We start from the raw sequence: 20,725 nt of genomic DNA, 5'->3' as shown, positions 1-20,725 counted from the left end.
CAATGCCTCCATTAAAATAAATAAAAATCTAATGACCCCCACCAAAAATAATAATAAACAAAAAAGAATCAAGTTCTTGTGCTTAAAGGAGGGAGCCATAGCTTGTTTTCTTGAAACCAAGTTTAGAACTATCATCCTAGTCTACCTTTGGAATCATAAGCCTGGGAAGGAGGATATTAACTAGTCATTTGATAAGTGATCTGATCCGTTAACATCCTTGCTGGGTACGTTTACTGTGCTTTTGAAGACCAAAGGAAGAGGTCATTCTCCTACTTGCCTAAGAGTTGATAATTGTAAATTCCAAGTTAATATTATGCTGCAGTTAAATCTTAATGCCTGGAGATGTCACCAAAGGCAAAATCTTTTGAACAGGCTGATGCTTTATTTAAAATCTAGAGGACAAGTAGCAGGGAATTAAGAAAAGAAATAACTCCATCATAGAAAACTTCCTGTGCAGAGCCTCTTTCTGCGTGAACAATAATTTTGCAATTGGTTTTTTTAAAAGAGAAAAAAAACAGGTCAAATAACCCTCCCATGTTTTCTACAACAGTGAAAGTGGTGGGCCTCAGTTGCAGGCTAATAAATATGACTGCACCAATATTAAAGTGTGAGAGATAGTGGTGATTAAAGAGCATGGCCTTTGGTATCATACAGATTTAGGTTTGAATCCCACTCGCCACTTGTTCTAGGGTGAGACTGGGCAACTCAGTCTCTGTTAGCCTTCTCCTAGGGATCAAAATACCTATTTTAAGAGAGTTGTGAGGATTAAATGAGATGATTCATATAAAATACTTATTTGCCTAAATAAGAAAGCACTCAGTAGACAAAGCCACGAGAGACCCTTCTGATGGTCTCTTTCAGGAGCTGTTGGCCTAAAGCAGGCCAGATTCCTAATGCTTCTTTACACTATCTAGTCACTATGACCAAAAATTTAAAATCCAAAGGGATCTCGACTTGATTAACCATTTTAATCATGCACATTTAAGATTTAGACGCCAGTCATCTGACTGGACCCGCCTCTGGCTCCAGTTTATCCATAATTTAGATGGCCCCTTAAGGTAGCTTCCAAGATAATCTACAGAAGCCCTCAAGGACCAGATTTGGATTCGGATGGGGAAGGGAGTACGGTCCATGCAGCTCTACGAGAAGGGCCAGAAGAGGAGAAACAGAATGAGTGATCACTCCAATCTCTGAGCTCTGCCCTCTAGCTTCTCTCCAGATTGGGGTCGAAAGGCTAAATATGCAAGCCTGAAAGAACGAAGGAGTCGCAAGATTTTAGAGTCTGAGCGCGTGTCTGCAGGACGTAGAGGGAGACCGAACCCCTCCTTACAAGCTTATTTCCCTCAGATACCTCCTGGCCAGAGAAAGCCCGCTCTATAAAACGCTGTAAAAGACTTCAAAACCGGACCCCAGACCCCACCACCACTAGAAGCGCCCTATGCGTTTGTGCGTCACTGCGTACGTGTTTGCGCGCGCGCGCGCATACGCACAGGCTGCCGGGATGCTGCCTCTCCCCTCTGGGTCTTCCAGTTTCCCGGCGTGCTTAGGGCCCGCCAAATGGGAGGGGGAGACGCAAGATGGCGGCAGCCGCGAACTCCGGCTCCAGCCTCCCGCTGTTCGACTGCCCGACCTGGTGAGTGGCGGGGCGACCAGCGCTGGAGTGGCTTGGCCTGGGCTGGCCTGGGCTGGCCGGGCAGCTCATTTCTCGCAGCGAGCCGAACGGCTCAAAGACCCAGGGACTGACTGAGGGAGAACTGTCCGTCGGGCCGGGCGGCGTGTGGAGGAATGGGGAGCCCGCAGCCCGGGCCCAGGAACTGAGGAAACCCACAGCTGGGGGCTCTGAGGCGCTCGCTTAGGCAGCCCCTCGGGCAGTCACTCCGTTGCCGGGGCGCTTCGAGGCCTTGGCCCCGAACTTACCCCAACTCCTGACTGAGTGCCTGGTGCTCTTGTGGAGAACCGTACCTGTCCCCCCGTCCTCTGTCCCGAGCGCGCACGAGCTAGCTTCCCGGCCCCGGCCTTCACCTCAGAGCCCGGCATCCCGCGGTTGTTGCTGCAGCCCGGGTGTGGTACTTACCTGTCTCTCGTAGACTGGGAGCTCCTTGAGGGCAGGAACGGCTCTGACCTACCCCTGCTTTCAGCGACCCACGCGAAGCCGGGCACCAGAGGGCATCAGTGATTGTTAAGGTGAACCCCTTTCCTCCCTTCGCAAGTTCTTGGGAATAATGGAATAATTTAGTTTAGTCTTTGAGTAGGGTACAAGATGAATACACATGAATTGCCTTGCAGGGAGACCCATCCGACTTAGAGCTAGTTCTGCTGTAGCTCATCACAGTGTAACGTTTATGTGTGATTGTGGCTCTCGTGATGTTGAGATCCTCAAGGGCAAGGGCTGTCTGATGCATCTTTATATTCCCAGCTCCTAGGCCTGAGCCAGGCACATAGTAGGAATTCAGAAAGCATGTTTTTGGATGTAACTTTGTTTTCCCTGTTTTTCACACAAAATGGGCTTTTGTCCAATGCACTGCCCTACCAGTAACCGCCATAGGGGTGTTTGGTCAGAACTGTGAGGTGACTGTGTTGCAACTTCAATTATATGGACGAATGCATTTCTGTGTGTGCAAATGTAGGGACTCTGGCAAGGCTGTTCTTCCTTCAGACTTCAAGGGAGCAAACACAGGAAGCAAATGAATGTGTGGCTATTTTCTGGGTCCTTTTGTACTTTTGTAACACCCCGTTGCTTCAGTCTACAATTCTATGTCCATTTTGGTTACTTGCTGCTTTGATTTCAGAAGTTGAACCAGGACAGTAAAGTTACAGTTAGAAGAGACTGTGTGATCGCCTACCATTTCCTCAGTGTCTGGTATGCACCAGGCACTGTGTTAGGTGCTTTTGACACATATGTATCTCCCTTGAATGGTGTGGTTATAAGAGTATAGAGAAAGTTCTGTTCAAGGATAACAAATATCTCTTCTATTTATTGGCACCCGGTTTCATGGGCATAGTTTTGGGTTTCCCTAGCTCCCTAATTATGTACCTCTTATTTGGTCTCAGAGCTCAGGACAATACTGTGTGCTTCTTCTGTGATGAGATTGATCTTGATCAACCCCAAACACTAGCTGATTTATTTATTCTACCTTTACATGGTATTATTGGTAGTGGCAGATCTTCAAACTCCGCATGACCAGACAACCCCAGCTATAGTACTTGCGCTCTCTGTGCTGCTTTCTCTCCAAGGTGTTAATCCAGTGTTAAAATACAGGTTTCATTGGTGCTGCTCTAAATACAGATCCACTAAAATCTGTTTTAGAGCAGTTGAATCACTAGGGAAGTAAGTGTCAAATGTAGAAAGGAGCTGTAATAACAGTGAAGTAGATGACATTTCTGCTTGAACATGAACTAATTATAGGCTGGTAGGAGAGCTATAATATTGAATGGGAGAGTGACTGTAAAATGGCATTTACAAACTCATCCTGAAAATACTTTTTTCACTCTTATTTTTCAGGGCAGGTAAACCCCCCCCTGGTTTACATCTGGATGTAGTCAAAGGAGACAAGCTAATTGAGGTATGGAAATACATGTCTTCCCTTTTCTTCCCACCACACTAAAGATTTTTGCCAGTGACTCACTTTTCCACCCCCTCTCCTGTGCTTTGTTTTCCAGCAATGCTACTTTTGTTCATCCTGATTTTTTTTCTATTAAAAGCACATGGTGATATAACACATTCAAACCTTGTGTCTCCCACAGACACTCAGTTTTTTGTGACTTATCTCACTTTCCAAATGAAGGGTTTTAATAGATCATGGGCCTATGGGCCTCAGTCAAACTGGATGCCCTATAACTTGGTGAGTTCTTTCTCTCTGAGTACATGGAGTTGTGTGGAAGGTGCAAGATCTGCAATAACTGAAGAAGAAAGTGAATGATACAGAGTGAGTTTAATTTTTAAGTTGCTTTTATGAGATTCAAGCCCAAGCCCTTCAAAGAAGATAGTCAACTAAGATGCTTGCTCTATAAAAGAGAATGGAATGGTGATGAAATTCATTCATTCAAAGCAGTTACTGAGTGCTTACTATGTGCCAGTTATTGTGCTCGGCATAAGGATTACAACAGTGAACAAAACAAACATTGTTCCTACACTCAAAGAAATTATCTGTTGGGAAAGACATAATCACAAAAAACCTCATGATTATGATTGAAATAAGTACTATAAAGGAAGTATTTAGAAGAATTCCAGCTTTTCTGCAAGTGTCTAGAATGAAAACCACATAGAACTTAGAACATGAATTTTGATTAGCTATTAGGTTGTGTGAGGTTTTTTTTTTTAATCTTTGTGCTACCATTTATTCACCAAGAAATAGAGATTATGCCCCCTATGGCTGTGGATTTGTGAGTCTCCGTGTCTTAGACCAATTTTATATTAGCTTGCTCAGATAGAATTAAGTTCAAGTCCCTATTAATTGAGTGTAGTTATTTTTCTTTGGTGTATATACTAAAAATACTGCATTCCATAGTGAAAGGTTATCTCAGATCTCCTGAAGTTTCTGTAAATACATTGTTGTCACTTTCAGGATGTTGTAGAGATACCCATCTATTTTGCAAAGTACTAAGGCACCAGTTGTGATGAATTCTGTTATTAAATTCATCAAGCCCTTAGCCAGTCACTTAAGAGCCCCTTTGTCCTAGGTTCTTCTATCTTAAAAGTTTCAAAACATAAGGTTATTTAAGGGAATAATTTAGCTAAAATGTATGTTTTTTACTATAGACTGTTCCACACATAAAATATTATTACTAGATAGACATATAGGAATCTTTTTTTTATCTGAATTTAGTAAATCTTTAGTTTGCAACAAGAAGAAACAGACAAGGAGACCTATCCTTAATGAAAATATATTCCTTTGCAAAATAATTTATATTTTCAGAGCACTCTAACTTGTTAGAGATCCCTATTACTGGTTTCTATTAACTGATAATGTTCTCTTTCAGTGCTCGTAGGTGAATTGAGTTGCCACACAACTGTCAAGTTGCAATCCTTAGACATCCCTGTATTGTTTCTGAGAGGAAGAGACCTGAGATGTGCTTATTTTTTAAGGACGTAGGCAGCACTCGATACTAACCGAGCTATCTGTGTCCTAGCCTTGTGTTAGAGGCTAGTGATGTGTTGTGATAGCTGGGTTTAAGAAGTGCAATATTAAAACAAAAGCCATGAGTCTTTTAAGCCCAGTGTGTAAAGATACACTCTGAGTTATAACTCAGAGGCACAACTGGATAATGGTACTAGCTGTAGCTAGTCAAGAAATTGTGGCTATAGTGACTGTTGAAAGACAAATGCATTATTTCATTCACTTGGACAAGATGCATATTGTCCAAGAATTAGCATGTGTTCTTGATTCTAAGACATATTTTCTCCCTACATTTAAACATTTCTGTAAGTGAATTGCCTTTAATAGTGAATGTGTATATTTAATTTGGGTGCTCTTCCTCTTTTTTCCCTGCTCTAAACACCTAAATCTTGGGTATGTCTTTGGTACCTTTGAATCACAGAAATGTGGTCAATTTTATGTTAGAACCTAAGAGCTGCTGGTCTTATATACTGTTTCTTTAAGACCAGCCTATGAGGACTGTGGCTAGCAAATTTAAGTTTATGAGGACATAATCTATGTGCATATAAAGTGAATGAGAAATGCAGTGAGATTCAACTCACATAGATATTACCTAGAAAGAATAAGATGTTGACGTTTCAGGGCTGTCTCAATTCTAAAGCAGTGTCTTATTTTTAACCCAAGTCTTAATACTTGGGTGTAAGCAGACATGGGATGATTGTGATTGAGCTGTCAGTCTGTTGTTAAATCTTGGTGCTCCCTAGCCCTAGGGGCCTGGGATAAGTTCTGCCAGTAGCAAGTGGGCACTGCTGGACAGGGTTTCCCATAGGTGACCCACATACCTATTTTGAGCCTTAAAGGCTAAGCAAAAAAGGAACTGAGTAAGTGACTATTAAAGAAAAAATAAGAGTGTGACCCATAGTACTTGTTCACTCCTTAAAATTTATTTTGCCATATGGTGCATTTTTTGATGCAGGAAGAGTGAAGAAAGTATGTAACATAGTGGGTAAAAAAGCTTAGACTCTGAAGTCTAAGACAGACCTGAATTTCTAATCCAGTTTATAAATAGCTGTGTGAATTTGCATATATTAATTAATTTTCTTTATGTTTCATTTTTCCTATCTATAAAAATAGGAATAATATTACCTACCTACCTCCCAGAGTGGTTGTGAGGATGAAATGACACAGCATAAAACTCATAGCACAATGTGTGGCACATAAGTGCTCAGCCGTTGTTAACTGTTGTTAGTATGTGAAGTATATTTCTGGTTTTAGAAGGAGAACACTAAAGCATAGGGGAGAATAGTAGCCCAATGTGAGTTCAGTGACAGCCAGGAATGAAATATAAGCCTCTTGATTCTTAGCCTGGTACCATCCTAACTTTCCTGTACTTCTATTTACTCAGCTTTGTGCTGTCTTCTCTCAGCAATTTTAGGAGTGGAGTGTGAAATGTGAGCTAGAGCTTAGTGAGAACTTGTGTTTAAAGGAAAAACATAACATATCTGAATGAAGGTTATTCTTCAAAGTGCTCAAATTGTAGACTTTAAGAACTGAAAGAATTGTTAGCAAAAAAAAATCACCTAGAGGCCCTCATCTATGACAGCCCAGTCTGCAACCAATCTGTGGCAAAGGCTTTACTAATGTAGGATTTAAAGAAAAATAAAGACAGTGTATTGAGTTTATCATAAAGCTAAATTCAGCTCAAAGAGTGGTCCTTTATCCTTGTCATTTTACTTATTTGGTGATAATAAGGCCTTTTATAAAATGATTGTGATGATACTGATAGGTGACCAAAAAAGTTTTCACTTGGTAAAATAAAAGTTAACCATGCTATGTCAGCCCCTCAATTTTTTAAATAACAGTTTGCTGATCCATGAAATCCTCTTTTCTGCTATTTTTGGGGGGCATTATATAGTTTTATTTTTTCCAGTGCCATAGCAGCTACTAGAAACATTTTGGAGCTCTTCTCTCAGAATTGTTTCAGACCCATGGCACTGTTGTTTAGAATATTAGCATTATGAGTCATTCACACCTGAGCTTAAACCCCAGCTCTACCACTTAACCAGCTGGACCATCTTGGAAGAGTGACTTAAATGAAATGGAATAATAAAGTTAGATTTAGAGGCTCATTCAATGATGTCTAATGTAATTCCAGTTCCTAAAGATGTTTCCAAAAATACTTTGGGGCTCTGGCAGCATGATTAGAATATAGATGGGTGTTTATATCCCCTTCCTTTCCTAACCCATTGATAATCTTCACTTGAATGTATACTTTCTGAAAAGCAGTTGTATTAGTTTATAGGCCTGCTTTGTATTCTTGTTTCTTGCTTGAGCTAAAATTGAGATTCAGTGAAATCTTAAATGTCCAGTGCAGAGAAGATAACCACTCTTGCAGGCCATTTACATCTAATAGAATTAGGAAATGCTTTATCATACCAACACTAAACATTTGATCACTATATTTGGGGAGATTAATTGCCATCCACTCCCCCCCCGAAAATGTTAATAAATCATTCTGAGCTCTTTATCTTGAAGAATTATAGGAGAGATATAGATATAGATATAGATTTTTTTTTTACCTTGACAAATTTTATTTACTCAAGGTTCTTTAGTTACTTGATCGGAAGAATTTCTGCTAAACCCTGTTGAAACGAGTTTTAAGTAATATTTAATTTAATATTTATTTAGAAACTGATTATTGATGAGAAGAAGTATTACTTATTTGGGAGAAACCCTGATTTGTGTGACTTTACCATTGATCACCAGTCTTGCTCTCGGGTCCACGCTGCCTTGGTCTACCACAAGCATCTGAAGAGAGTTTTCCTAATAGATCTCAACAGTAGTAAGTAACTCACATCCCATCCCATTTCACACATTCCCTTTTGGGCAATGTGAAAATGTTCTTTGGGTTCTTCAGTTTTGATACCGTGTTTTATTGCTCATCAAGGAAGTTTACGTTTGGTTTTTAAATCAGCCCTTCTCCATTGCTGTAATACATCCAATTTTCCTGAAATAATTGATGACTAGAGACAGAAGAGGGTTTGGGGAGCACGTTCCCAGAGGAAGCAATTGGTATATATAGAGAACAAGAAAAAGCAGCCAGGAACTCTAGGGATTATGGGTATTCGAGTGTTTATAGGCCCATGATAGATTGTGGTCCAAATTAAGCAGAAGCCGTAATGAGCTCCATTAATGTAGTAGAGTTGTGGTACAGGACATTAAAAAAACAAAAAAAAGCTCTGAGCAAAAATGTTAGTTTTTTATAGTGGGTTCTTTATTCCAGCTACATTTTGCTTTGACTACTAATAATATCAACTTTAATTCTATAAGCACACTCCAACTAATAAGATTTTCAAGTTTGTCAAAGACAATCCCAGAAATGCAAATGAGATGACTGCATGGGACCTTGACCGTGTTTTACTCCTTTCCCAACACACACACACCCCCACACACCCACACACACACCCAATCTGCCTATGTAATGGTTTTGGAGAGCCTCATCTTACAAGTACTTACTTGCAAATTTATCTCATCTTTTCTCTCCATTTCATAATATACAGAATGTGGACATGGAAAAATCTTCAGACTCTCCAGTAGGATTTTGGCTTGCCTTGCTATTGATATTGCACCCATTTCAACCAACCTCCTTTCTTATCCTGGGGAAAACCCAAGCATAACTGCCACCAGGCCAGCAATTCCTACGTTCCTTAGACTTGGGGCTGGAGAGGTCAGACCATAGCAATTCTTCTCTCTAGCCTTGGGGGTACATGGTTATTGCTGGGTTGGAGCTGTTCCTGCTGGACCCAGAATGGAGCCAAGCCTTCTGGCAGCAGAGAGCAAGCAGTGGTATTTGTCGTGTGGGGTAACAGCAGCTCTGAAGATGTGTAAGAAATCCACTGAAGAGATTCAGGATTTAGTGGAGTTTCCTTTTCATTGTGACCCCATGACAAGGGATGCAAAGTGGACCCAGTGCTATTTCCATTTTAAAAAGCAAAACTGATGTGCTAGGAAGAGCTGCTGTCCCTTTGACAACTCAGGTTGGTTTTTTGTTGTTTTTTGCCCTCTCTTACATTTCTGATTTGGTTATTCCCAGCACACGGCACTTTCTTGGGTCACATTCGGTTGGAACCTCACAAGCCTCAGCAAATTCCCATCGATTCTACAGTCTCGTTTGGTGCATCCACAAGGGCATACACTCTACGTGAGAAGCCTCAGACATTGCCATCAGCTGTGAAAGGAGATGAGAAGATGGGTGGAGAGGATGATGAACTCAAGGGCTTACTGGGGCTTCCAGAGGAGGAAACAGAGCTTGATGTAATTCCACATCTATGTCATTGTTAAGTCTTTTGGGACTCTGGTTTTTGTATTATGTTGCTGTTCTGTGTAACTTGAAATGCCAATGACTTAGCAGCTGGAGGTTTTCTTGAGCCCAGTGGTAGGCCTTTGCCACTTTGTTAATGTGGTGTGGCCCTTGGAGAGCTGCATTGTGTGGATTTGGTTATGTATAACCAGGGCTAAGAAGGAGATTGGGTCTCCTGCCAGTAGACCCTCATGGTCGTCTTGTGCACCTTCACTGGATGTTAGAAGCCAAGGGTAGTAGTTACATTTTCCTAGAGGTGCGCTGTCCAATGCAGTAACCACTAACCACATTTCAAGTACTCAGTAGTCACATGTGACTAACCATATTGAGTAGCACCAGTAGAAAACATTTCCATCATCCAGAAAGTTCGACTGGACAGCACTGGCTTGCAGAGACTGAAGCTTTCATTCATTTATGTAGCTCTTTTTGATATTGTCCAAACAGCCCGAGGATTTTCTGAATAGAACTAGACTGCTTTTGCTATCAGCCTGGCTTCCCTGAGGGCCCTGAATTTTACAAGATTTCATTTTAATGTGCTAAGATTTTTCTTTTCTAGAGGCTGACCCCAGTAGTTTGTGATGTAGCTGTTGCCTTCACATGTCTGTCACTGCATTGGTGTGACTGATCTATCCAGGTGTATCAAACGCCAGCCTATCCTTAACTCCCACATGCATTTATTATCTGTGTATACTGAGGCAGTTTCCCAGCCTGTAGGAAGAAAAACACTATAGAAATCTTACAGTTTAGAAGTTATTTTGTTCTAAAGAAGTAGTCTCATAGCCATGGGCCTCGTAGGCAGTCACTCTTGTCCATTCTCCTCCAGGCTGCTTCCATGCCTCCCTGTCTTTTAGTTCAGTATGTTAGGTCATCTCTGGGTCCTTGTTCTCAAGACATTTGGAATATCTCAAACTGCAATGCAGATTGGAATAAGTCCAGGGGGTTGGGAAGAGGCAGGCAGCAGTGCTGAGGCCAAGTTAATCATTGAGATGGATGGATAGTTATGAATAGAAATGGGGCCAGACACAGGGATGGGAGCAACAAAATATTAATGCCAAATATTCAGTGCACTGGCAACAAGTTTTAAAGGAGAGAGCTACTGGGAAAAAAGCTGTCCTCTCTCATTTCTGTTTTGTTACTTAAAAACAACTCTTGGATTTCTTCCTAGTCACATTCCTTTAATTCTCAGCATGAAAACATAACTTTTCTTCAAGAAAACCCAAAACCTCAACTCAAGTGTTTTCAGCACTTCCTTTTGACTATTGCTGGGCCCACTAGTCAATAAAGATGTTCCACATTCTGTCAAATGAGGCTCGCTTGTATTAGGCATCTAGGGACAGTAATGAATCTTTCATGAATGTAGAAGAGACTCATCTGTGTGGGGAGGTGAAGGTTAGCTGCTGATACCTTCCTACCCTTTATTTGGTAATACTCTCCTTCAAGTTTCCGGTGTACTTATTCCTGTCTTTCTCATGTGAACCCTGCCCCAGAACCTGACAGAATTCAACACTGCCCACAACAAGCGGATTTCCACCCTCACTATTGAGGAAGGAAATCTGGACATTCAGAGACCAAAGAGGAAGAGGAAGAACTCACGGGTGACCTTCAGTGAGGATGATGAGATCATCAACCCAGGTGAGGTATCTTTCTAGTTTTTCCTGATGAAAAAGCTGTGGTCTCAGAGAGTAGTGTACACAATCTGTAGTTCAGTTGTAATGTTTCTTAACAAGGTTTAGGATAACAGGTGCTATTTTTTTTTTTTTAAACCTATGCTTTATTACTCAATTAGAACAGGTGCTATATTGAGGGGAGATATTTTTGTATGGTATAGGCATACCTTGGAGATATTGCAGCTTTGGTTCAAGACCACCACAATACAGTGAGTATCGCAGTAAAGCAAATCACAAGAATTTTTTGGTTTCCCAGTACATATAAAAGTTGTATTTACGCTATTACTGTATATTAAGTGTGCAATAATATTAAGTCTAAAAACACAATGTACATAGCTTAATTAAAAAACACTTCATTGCAAAAAACTGCTAGCTGTCATCTGAGCCTTCAGCAAGTCATAATCTTTTTGCAATAGTAACATCAAAGATGACTAATCACAGATCACTATGACAGACAGTATAATGGAAAAGTCTGAAATATTGTGAGAATTACCAAAAATGTAACACAGAGACATGAAGTGAGTCATGCTCTTGTGAAAATGGCGCTGATAGACTTGCTCAATGCTGAGTTGCCAGAAACCTTCAATCTATAAAAAACTCAGTATCCATGAAGTGCAATAAAACAGGTATGCTTGTGCGTTGGTGGAGTACCCTGAACACTCAATCATTATCCAGTTTCAGTGTGAAAGAAATAGCTACAGAGAGGGCGCATATAATTCAGTATACAGAGCAAGGCTGTAACACTCCTTTGCTGATCCAGTATGTCTGTGTCATAGTGGTTAAGTAAATTTAAGTATAGGTGTTTGCTGTCTTTACCTCAAAGCAGACACTACTGTCCTCATGGGTCTGAATATGACTGGTAAGTCTAAGATTGGAGAACTTTCTGCCACTATTAATTGCATTGAAGACATGCCTCTGTAATGTCGTGACTTACAGTTTGTATGGAAATGTCAGCAAGATGAGAGCATCAGTTTATAGGAAGGCCAATGAGTCTACCCATTTGTTCCATTATTCAGCATTCACTTACTGGGCTTATGTTATAACTCAAGTACTCTGGGAGTGAATGGCATAGAGCTGGAAGGTGTGGTTTATATAGTGAAGATGGAATTGGGATTCCAAAAATCTTGTTTGGAAATAAATCTTAATGGGTGGAAACAACGATCCCAAACTAACAAATTGCTTTTATTTCCCAAATTGAAATGCAGGGAGAATAATTTTTAAGTCCTGCATTTAGTTTCAAAATATCATTTATTTAAATGGAGAAAACCTGTTCCAGTGACAGCTTGTGGAAAAAAGAAATCTAGGGATTTTAGTTAATTGGAAATGCCGTGTAAGTCATTGGGGGATGTGGAAACTAATCAAGTACAGTTTAAGATTGCATTAATAGAATAATGGGGGGCAGTAGCCCCGTGGCCTGTGTTCTGAGCAGAACTCACAAATGTGTTACTAAATTCAAACATGGCCTTAAGGACCAGATGTGTTCTGTAGTCTTGAGGGTGGAGGAGACTCCCAGCTATGGAAAGTGGTCCCTGAATGCTGGGAACCATGCATAGGGGAGAACACTTTGGAGGAGGTACAGCCTCTGAGTGTGGATGTTTGCAAGGCTGACCTTCAGGAGGAAGGAGTGGGCGAAACCAGAGCCTGAGAGTAGCAAGTAATTTGGCTTAGCATAAAAAGTAACAACGAATCCTTCTTATATTTAGAAGAAGAATTAAAAGATTCCTGTGGAAGAGATTGGGGCATTCATTCTAGTGACTTTCATTCACTTTCTAATGTGTAAAGTGGAACGAATTACTCCTCCAAGTAGTGAATGCCCAAGGGAAATGTTCAGGCAGGAGCTGGCTGACTAATGTGAGAAGCTTATTTCTGGGTACCAGGTAAGAGTTTCTGGGGGTTGAACCTAGAAATTTGTAGTTTTAAACAAGCTCTTTTTTGTACTGATGAATAGCCAACAGTTTGGGAATCACTAGACGAGATAACTTTTTAAGTGTTTTTCAGGACTCAGGGTCTGATATGTTTTCTTTTTCTCCTTGCAAATTGTTGCCCTGGAGCTTTATTAAGGCAGTATATTCAGACAGAGTATGGCATAGTATTTAAGAGCATGGGCTGTGAAATCAGAGGGCCTATGTTTGAAACCCACCTCTCCACTTAGTAGCTCTGTGACCCTGACTTACCAGACTGCCAGCCTCACAGGATTGGAGGGGAGATTAAATCATTAATATATGCGAAAATACCTCAGTACTCAGCACTCAATAGCCCTTGATAAACGTTAGCCACCGGCACCATCATCCTCTGCCACCCCTTTTGCCTTTACCTATGCAGACTTTCTTGTATCAGAAGTAGACTTAGCAAGGAACTTGGTAATCTTCCTGGAGCAGAGGTATCCTGCAGTGGGCAGATCCTCTCTCCAGGAGCAGAATGGCTGGAGAACGAGAAGAGTTCCTGTCAGCCAGCACAGGATAAGCTCCCCCAGATAGGCGTAGCCCCCACCTCTGGAGGCCTGTTGCACACGTGGGTTGCATCCCTCATTAGGCACACTTCCTGGGCTCCAGTTGCTCTTGCACTTCATTTAGCTTTCCTTGCTGAAGGGATAATTGGAACAGGGCTCCTATGGTGATGAGAGAAAATATGGGTGCCTTTTTTAAGAGACCTCATCTTCTTGCTGATGAGCCTGGATTTCTTTTCCTCTTCCTTCTTCCATGTAGAAGCAGTTTATTCATTCATTCATTGAACAGCAGTTGTTTGTGAACATGATACCAGGCTATATTCTTTACAGGCATCCTAATATGTGAAAAGCCAGACTTAAAACAAAGAAACCAGAGGTTAATTATCCGAATTAAGTAATGAATCTTTGTATTCCAAAGAGATTCACAGGAGTGTTTCTTTAAATAGCAAGCACCTTCAAGGCGTTTAAAATAAGGGAATTATTATTACTATTAGGGAAATAATTCCTTTCCTACTACTATATGAAGATAAAAGGGGCTTCCAATACGAATAATAAGTCTGTGCTTGCCTGTTTCCACACACTCAGCCTTCAATGAGAAAAATTCTGTTCATTCTAGGGAGTCTGTCCCAGTTCTGTGCTCCAGGAACACTGTTTTGCATCTCTCTTGAAGCACCTCCATTGTATTGTAGCCTGTCTGACTTTACAGCTGTGAACTCCTTAGAGGCAGGACAGTGTCTTGCTCTTTATTTCCATGCCTGATGGAATGGGGCATGAGAGACTGACTGCACGCACGTCCCTTACTTATCTTAGTGCTTTCTCCCTGCAGAGTGAATGAATGAAGCTGGAAGCTTTGTAGGGTATGGTAACGTGTGTGTGAGCTGTGAAAAGGGAGCTGCTCTCCCACCCTACTTGGACAGGGGCTTCAGATCCTTTAGTGACTCTCTCCCTCTTTTTTTTTTTTAATGGCTATAGGAGCTTTATTTTTTTGTTTTATTTTTTTTAATGGAGATAACTGAGGATTGAACCCAGGACCTTGCGCATGCTAAATAAGCCTGTGCTCTACCATTGAGCTATACCCTCCCCTTAAGTGAGTCTTAATTGTACAGGCATACCTTGGAAATATTGTGAGTTCAGTTCCAGACCACTTCAATAAAACAAATATCAAAGCTAGTAACACAGATTTGTTTTGTTTCCCAGTGTGCATAAAAGTTATGTTTACACTATACTGTAGTGTATTAAGTGTGCAGTAGCATTGTCTAAAATATTACATACTTGTTTTTTTTACAGTGCCTTAATTTAAAAATACTTTATTGCTAAAAATACCTAACCATCATCTGACAGCACAGGGTTGCCACCAACCTTCAGTTTGTTAAAAAACAAAACAAAACAGAACAAAATGCAATGTCTGTGAAGCACAATAAAGAGAAGCACAGCAGAACAAGGTACACAGTTGCTCAGGTCAAAAGCTGAAGTTAAGCTTGAAGCCCTGGGTCTGAATCCTAATTCTGTTATTTGCTAATAAGCAGGTGTTAGCAAGGTATGTGGTGTGTGACATCTTGACGTGTCACTGTTTTATCATTAACATGAGATTGATAATGTCTGCTCTTTTTTCTCTCCCCTCGAAAGAGGGAAGTGTATGGAATGAAAGAGAACTTGGGGAAGGCAGCACAGCACAGTGGTTCGGAGCAGAGGCCTGTTTCTGGCTGCTTAGATTCATATCCTGGCTTCTCTCCAGTAGGGTGACTGGGCCGATCCCCTTACTCCCCACGCCTGAGTTTCTTTTCTTGTCTTTTAAATGTTTGTTGTGGTGGTACTTACCTCATAGGGTTGGTGCAAGGATTTAACACGGTACATAGTAAACACTCGAAGTGTTAGCTGTACTTTACTGTTTTAATGTATTATTGTGATTGCTTTGTTCGCAGTGAGCCCTATACCCTTAATCCTCCTGGTAGATTACCAAACTAACCCTTCCTTCATGTCCTTTTGCAGAGGATGTGGATCCCTCAGTTGGTCGCTTCCGGAACATGGTGCAGACTGCAGTGGTCCCAGTCAAGGTAGGAAGCACGTTGTGACAGTATTAGAAATTTCATACAGTCTGGTTTAAAAACCCACTCTTTCGTGTACAGGTAAGTCTTAAGTATGTGCTTAATTTTAAAACACACTCTTTGTTTCTTTCCCATTTTTCATCCTGTGGAAATACTTTTACCCTGTATATGTTTAGGGATCCATAAAGAGGCTACAGGTGACCAGCCATCTTGATGATGCATGTAAATTATGGTTTCATGTGAGTCTGTAAGTTTACCTCCCAGCAGGGTGCAGAGACCCACCTTTCTTGAGCCATCACTTCTGGACTCAAAGTAAGCTATTAGGCAAAGAAGAGGCATTGTTGTGTTTCTGCTGGCACCTCTGGCTTTTGCCATGACTTTATCTGGTGAATAGGAATGGTACAGATAGGAAAGCCAGCCCACATCTGGATTAAGTTTAAAGGTCAGCTCTGCTAAAGAACCAAGAGGGTCGAAGTTACAGAGATGTTCTGATTGCTCAACATGTGGAGGAACTAACTACCTGACAGATAGGGCTGTCCACAAGGGAACAAACGGCCCCTAGAAGTAAATCCCTGTTAACAGAGGTATTCAAAAATGATTGGAAGACTCTGGTCAGAGATGGTATAGAGTTTTGCTTAAAAAAAACAAACAAAACTTTGGAATACATTAGATTGATAAGATGTGTCAAGTTCCTAGTTAGTCTTTATTTCATCCAAAAGGAGTAGAGAGGTGAGGGAGAGCCTCATTGAACTTCTAGTCCAGTGTGAAAAAGTACGAGATGAAATTTTTCTGTACAACTCCATAGTATTTGTGTCACAATTCCCCTTGAGCTCTTTTCTTTTTTCTTCTTTCTTTGGCATTTTCTGCTGTCTTTATAATTTGAAGTTTGACAGATTATGTGCCTCGGTAATCATCACCATAATCAAGATACAGAAGATTTCCATTACCCCAGAAAGTTCCCCTATGTCCCTTTGCTGTCATTCCCTTCCCACTCCCAGTCCCAGACAACTAGTAAACTGCTTTCAGTCACTGCATATTTGTTTTGCTCTCAGATTAATGTTTAAAAATGGAGCGCCTGACATGAAGATACTCAATTTTTATTTTCTCCCCCAAAAGAAAAATTGAAATACCTAGTACCATCTTCTGTCAACTCTGTTTCTTAAAAAGGCATTTTAACATTAAAAAGAAGAGAGAGAGGGAGGTGTATGGCCTTAAGGTAAAGAATAGTCACTTAAACTGGATGAGTTTTACTTTATGAAAAGCTCACACACTGACCTCATGTTAGAGGTTTAGGGGCCTTCCCCAGCTCTTATAGGACTGTAATAGGAGTCTAGCAGCACTCTCGTGCCTCACATCTTATCTATTCTGTTCCTTGTAAACCACAGAAAAAGCGGGTGGAGGGCCCTGGCTCGCTGGGCCTGGAGGAATCAGGAAGCAGGCGCATGCAGAACTTTGCATTCAGCGGAGGACTCTATGGGGGCCTACCCCCCACGCACAGTGAAGCTGGCTCCCAGCCACATGGCATCCATGGGACAGCACTCATTGGTGGCTTGCCCATGCCATATCCAAACCTCGCTCCTGATGTGGACTTGACTCCTGTCGTGCCGTCAGCAGTGAACATGAACCCTGCACCAAACCCTGCCGTCTATAACCCTGAAGCTGTCAACGAACCCAAGAAGAAGAAATATGCAAAAGAGGCTTGGCCGGGCAAGAAGCCCACACCTTCCTTACTGATTTGATATTTTTGGTCATGGAGGGGTGGGAGTGGGTGGGGATGGGGTGGAAGGGTGATGGGGGAGCTAATGAACTAGGGAGAAAATTTTTCCATGTGTGCAGTATCGTCTTTCAGAATGTCTCCTGGGGTCCTAACCATGTAATATCAAAACTGGGGGTGGGGTTGAAATATCCTAAAAAGACCTGTCTTCAGAACACTTTCATTGTAGAGAAATGTTTCATACATCCTTTTAAATAGACTGCCCTGGCTCTTTCCCAGGCCTTTCATTACCTCCTCTTTCTTTTCTTCCTAGGATCATTTTTATTTAAAGTCAAATAGCCTGGGAGAGACTCTAGGCCCTCAGGTTGAATCCAGAGCTGTGGAGCTGACAGTAGCATCACCAGCCTTGTGGGTCCAGCGGCCTAATTTATATTTACTATCCTGCGAGTCCCAGGTAGCAGAAGGGTTGCCACAGATTCCAGGTGATTAACAAGAGGGTTTAGAATTCTCCAGTTAAGCTAAGGATTAAAGTAAAAAAAGTTTTCCTGGGTCAGTGGTTTTGAGGTCCAGTAGTTAGGCTTTTTTCTTTTGTCCTTTCTGTTGGAATGAGAGCATTTTGATTTTCCTTCATCTGTGACCAGTGCCATAGACACAGGTTGATAGTTTTAAACTTACAGTATTATTTGAACTTTACCTGTTTTTCTTGTCAAACCTGAGTACTCTTATTTGCAGAAGTTTCTTGTTTAATTCCAGAGTACTGTCCTCTACTCTCTGAGGCATTACTTTCCTTTTCGAGTGTGTTATGAAGGCAATTTTTTAAGGATATGACCAGTTAGAGCAATTCCAATTAAAAAGGAGATTTACTTTGTAAGTAATGGATGTCTCTAAGAGGACATTTTTGGGTATTGGTTCGGAGGCTCTTTCCCCCCTGGACAGAGACAAGAGCTCTTGTTATCCAGAGCTCCAAGGCTAGACCTGGCTACCAAACATAGGAGACGAAGGTAGGAAACATTGATATGAGCTTTGTACAGAGATTTGTACATTTGTGTAATAGGCCTTTTCACGCTTTATGTGTAGCTTTTTACCTGTAACCTTTATTACACTGTAAATTAAACGTTAACTTTTGTCATTCTCGTGCAGTCTGTGATTCAGTCGCCATCACCTAGTCCCACTGTCATTAGGGAATATTTGTCAGAGGTACAGCTGTCAGGCTTGGAAGGTGATGCTCTGTCCCCGTTTTATTACCACAAATAAAGATACCCCCTGATGAACATGGAGATTCTAATTAAAGATTCCAGTCCCCAGACTGAAGCCTCACTGAGCAAAGTGGGTTAAGAGGCGCCTGCTGCCCTTCAGGAGGCAGATTCTGAAAGAGAGACTGGTCTGTGGGGCCCTGGTCCTGGGTGTAACCACTGCCCTCTGGTTACAGCTGCCTGAAGTTGAGCTGTAGCTCCAGAGGCACAGGAGTGAGTGGAAGCTGAAGCTGATTACGTTTAGAAGGGATTTCAGCCAGAGTTTGGATTGAATGGATGTGTCTTGCATACTAGAACCTCGAGGCCTCGGGGATGAATTAAGGGGAAGAATGTGCTGGCCACGGGTGGCTCGCCATTGTGCTCACTAGGCTGTAGCTAGATGTTTGTTTTGAACTTTAAAAAAATTTTTTTTTCCCAAACTGGACAACTTACTAGAAGGTATAATAAAGGATTTAAGTCTAATTTAGATAATAAAATAAATCCTTCCTGGTGAGAGATTATGCTGTGTGTTACTTGGTTTCAGAATTTGAGTTGCAGAGTAAAACTTGAATTGGTATCTCAAAGAAGGCTCCACAGAGAATATGCAAAGCTGTGTCTTTCCCTTCAAAGACCCACTTGACTTCAGCGGAAGCAGAACTGGCTGAGTTTGGTGGTTACTCAGCATAAGGAGGCAACTGTGTGTGGAAACCTGGCTTCCCTGGCACCATATTTCTGATTTAGTCCAATCATGTTTTCTTGCCCCTCAAAGATGAATGCTGCAGGAAGGGGCCCAGTTGCCTCTCGCCCTTAATGCAGCTCTAGACGATGCCCATGGGTAGGTAAGTCCCTCCTGTTCACCAGGAGGATCAGCAAATAGTCTCTGTGGTTCACGTGAGCACAGTGCTGCTGAGGGACACAGGGATGAGAAGCAACTGCTGGTTTCCCCAGAGTCCTATGCCCCTAATGGGCCGTCTGCCAAGGAGGGAGGGGTGACTGGTGTTCCCCTCCCTGGGGTGGGAGAGGGTGGTGAACTCCACGGAGAAGGACATCATAATAGAAAGCAGCCCCTTCCCCAGGTGATAACCCGCTCAGGATCAGCTGTTTGGTGACTGCTTGCCTAAAATATGCTCATCATTATCAAATCATAGAATTTGAGTCAGAAGCGTTCGTGAGTTGGTGTCTGGATCCTTCATTTTCCTTGTGAGCAAACCATGGCAGTGGGGACTCATTCCTTCCAACTAACATGGATTGAACATGTGTGAGTTGTGCCCATGGAAGTGCACTACCCGTGCCTACTAGAGGCCTGCCTTCCAGCGGGAAACAGACACAAACTTGCGATGCTGTTCAGATGCTGAGCGCTTTAATCGAGGGATAGACACAGTGGGGATGGCAGAGATGAGCGAGACCCTGGGGGTTGGGGAGGCTTCTAGGGAGATAATATCTGAGCCTTGAAGATTGAGTAGGGATTTGCTGCGTGGAGGAATGTTCTCCAGGCAGAACAACCAGTGTGAGAGAGGCATGGAAGGAGGATGTGGGGATGGCTGGTGGGTGGCAGGAGGGAGGAATGAGAAAGCAAGAGGCCAGGTCCCACACCATAAGATTTGTTGGGGAATTTGAAGGTACCAGGAAGTCAATGAAAATTTTTTTATTTAAAAAAAATCTGTAAAGATATTTCCATGTAGAAATACTGGAAAATCCAGAGACACATACATCACACATACACACAAATAAACATGTAACCTCTTCACCCAGAGTAGGGAGATGTCTTTGGGGGAGATTTCAGGCAGGGCAGCGACTGGTCAGATTCAGATGTTAGAAAATTCCTCTGGCAGCAGATGAATAAGGCAGCCCCTGACTTCAGGTAAGTCTCAAAGCAGGGGAGACAGGCATTCTAGTACTCTTTCACAAATCTAGCGGTAAGTCCAAATGTTGAGAAGATACGGAAAAGAGAGTTCCCCAGCTTTCCATGGGGGGAGGGGAAACTAAGAGGAGAGGATCATGGAAAGCTTCTGAGTGGTGTGATGTTTCCAGGTGGTGGGGGGTGCACACTGTAAGCAGGGGCAGCTACAGGAGCAGAGGGGGTCCGGGTGGATTAAAGCCCCCAGCATCTGATGTTGGGGGTGGTGAGAAGGCTGAAGTGCTCACCTACCGAGTTTGGATGGTGT

The 20,725-nt window shown here is 42.1% G+C and overlaps 1 protein-coding gene and 1 non-coding gene across 3 annotated transcripts; both read left to right on the top strand.

Annotated features, from left to right (window-relative positions):
- Positions 1-1,486: 1,486 nt before the first annotated feature.
- PPP1R8 (protein phosphatase 1 regulatory subunit 8) lies at positions 1,487-18,457 on the top strand. 2 transcript variants are annotated; one of them, XM_031464477.2, is made up of 7 exons: positions 1,487-1,633; positions 3,503-3,563; positions 7,863-7,938; positions 9,190-9,410; positions 10,944-11,088; positions 15,559-15,623; positions 17,000-18,457. In XM_031464477.2, the coding sequence occupies exons 1-7, from the start codon at positions 1,578-1,580 to the stop codon at positions 17,351-17,353; spliced, it is 978 nt and encodes a 325-aa protein (XP_031320337.1). In that variant the 5' UTR covers positions 1,487-1,577; the 3' UTR covers positions 17,354-18,457. The 2 variants fall into 2 exon arrangements, with proteins under 2 accessions (XP_031320337.1, XP_010992071.1); XM_010993769.3 differs by having other exon boundaries at positions 7,785-7,938.
- Positions 5,095-5,260, top strand: LOC116156987 (small Cajal body-specific RNA 1). Its single transcript, XR_004140952.1, has one exon. It is a non-coding gene; the product is annotated as a small Cajal body-specific RNA 1 (non-coding RNA).
- Positions 18,458-20,725: the final 2,268 nt, after the last annotated feature.

Source organism: Camelus dromedarius, chromosome 14, assembly GCF_036321535.1.
Source record: "Camelus dromedarius isolate mCamDro1 chromosome 14, mCamDro1.pat, whole genome shotgun sequence".
NCBI classification, from domain to species: domain Eukaryota; kingdom Metazoa; phylum Chordata; class Mammalia; order Artiodactyla; family Camelidae; genus Camelus; species Camelus dromedarius.
Note: the sequence above shows the minus strand (reverse complement) of the source record. Positions and strands in the feature narration are given on the sequence as shown.

Coding starts and splice junctions, on each gene's coding strand:
- PPP1R8 (XM_010993769.3), top strand. CDS start 1,578: ATGGCGGCAGCCGCGAACTCCGGCTCCAGCCTCCCGCTGTTCGACTGC. Junction 1,634..3,502: donor CTGTTCGACTGCCCGACCTG/GTGAGTGGCGGG, acceptor CTTATTTTTCAG/GGCAGGTAAACCCCCCCCTG. Junction 9,411..10,943: donor AGGAGGAAACAGAGCTTGAT/GTAATTCCACAT, acceptor ACCCTGCCCCAG/AACCTGACAGAATTCAACAC.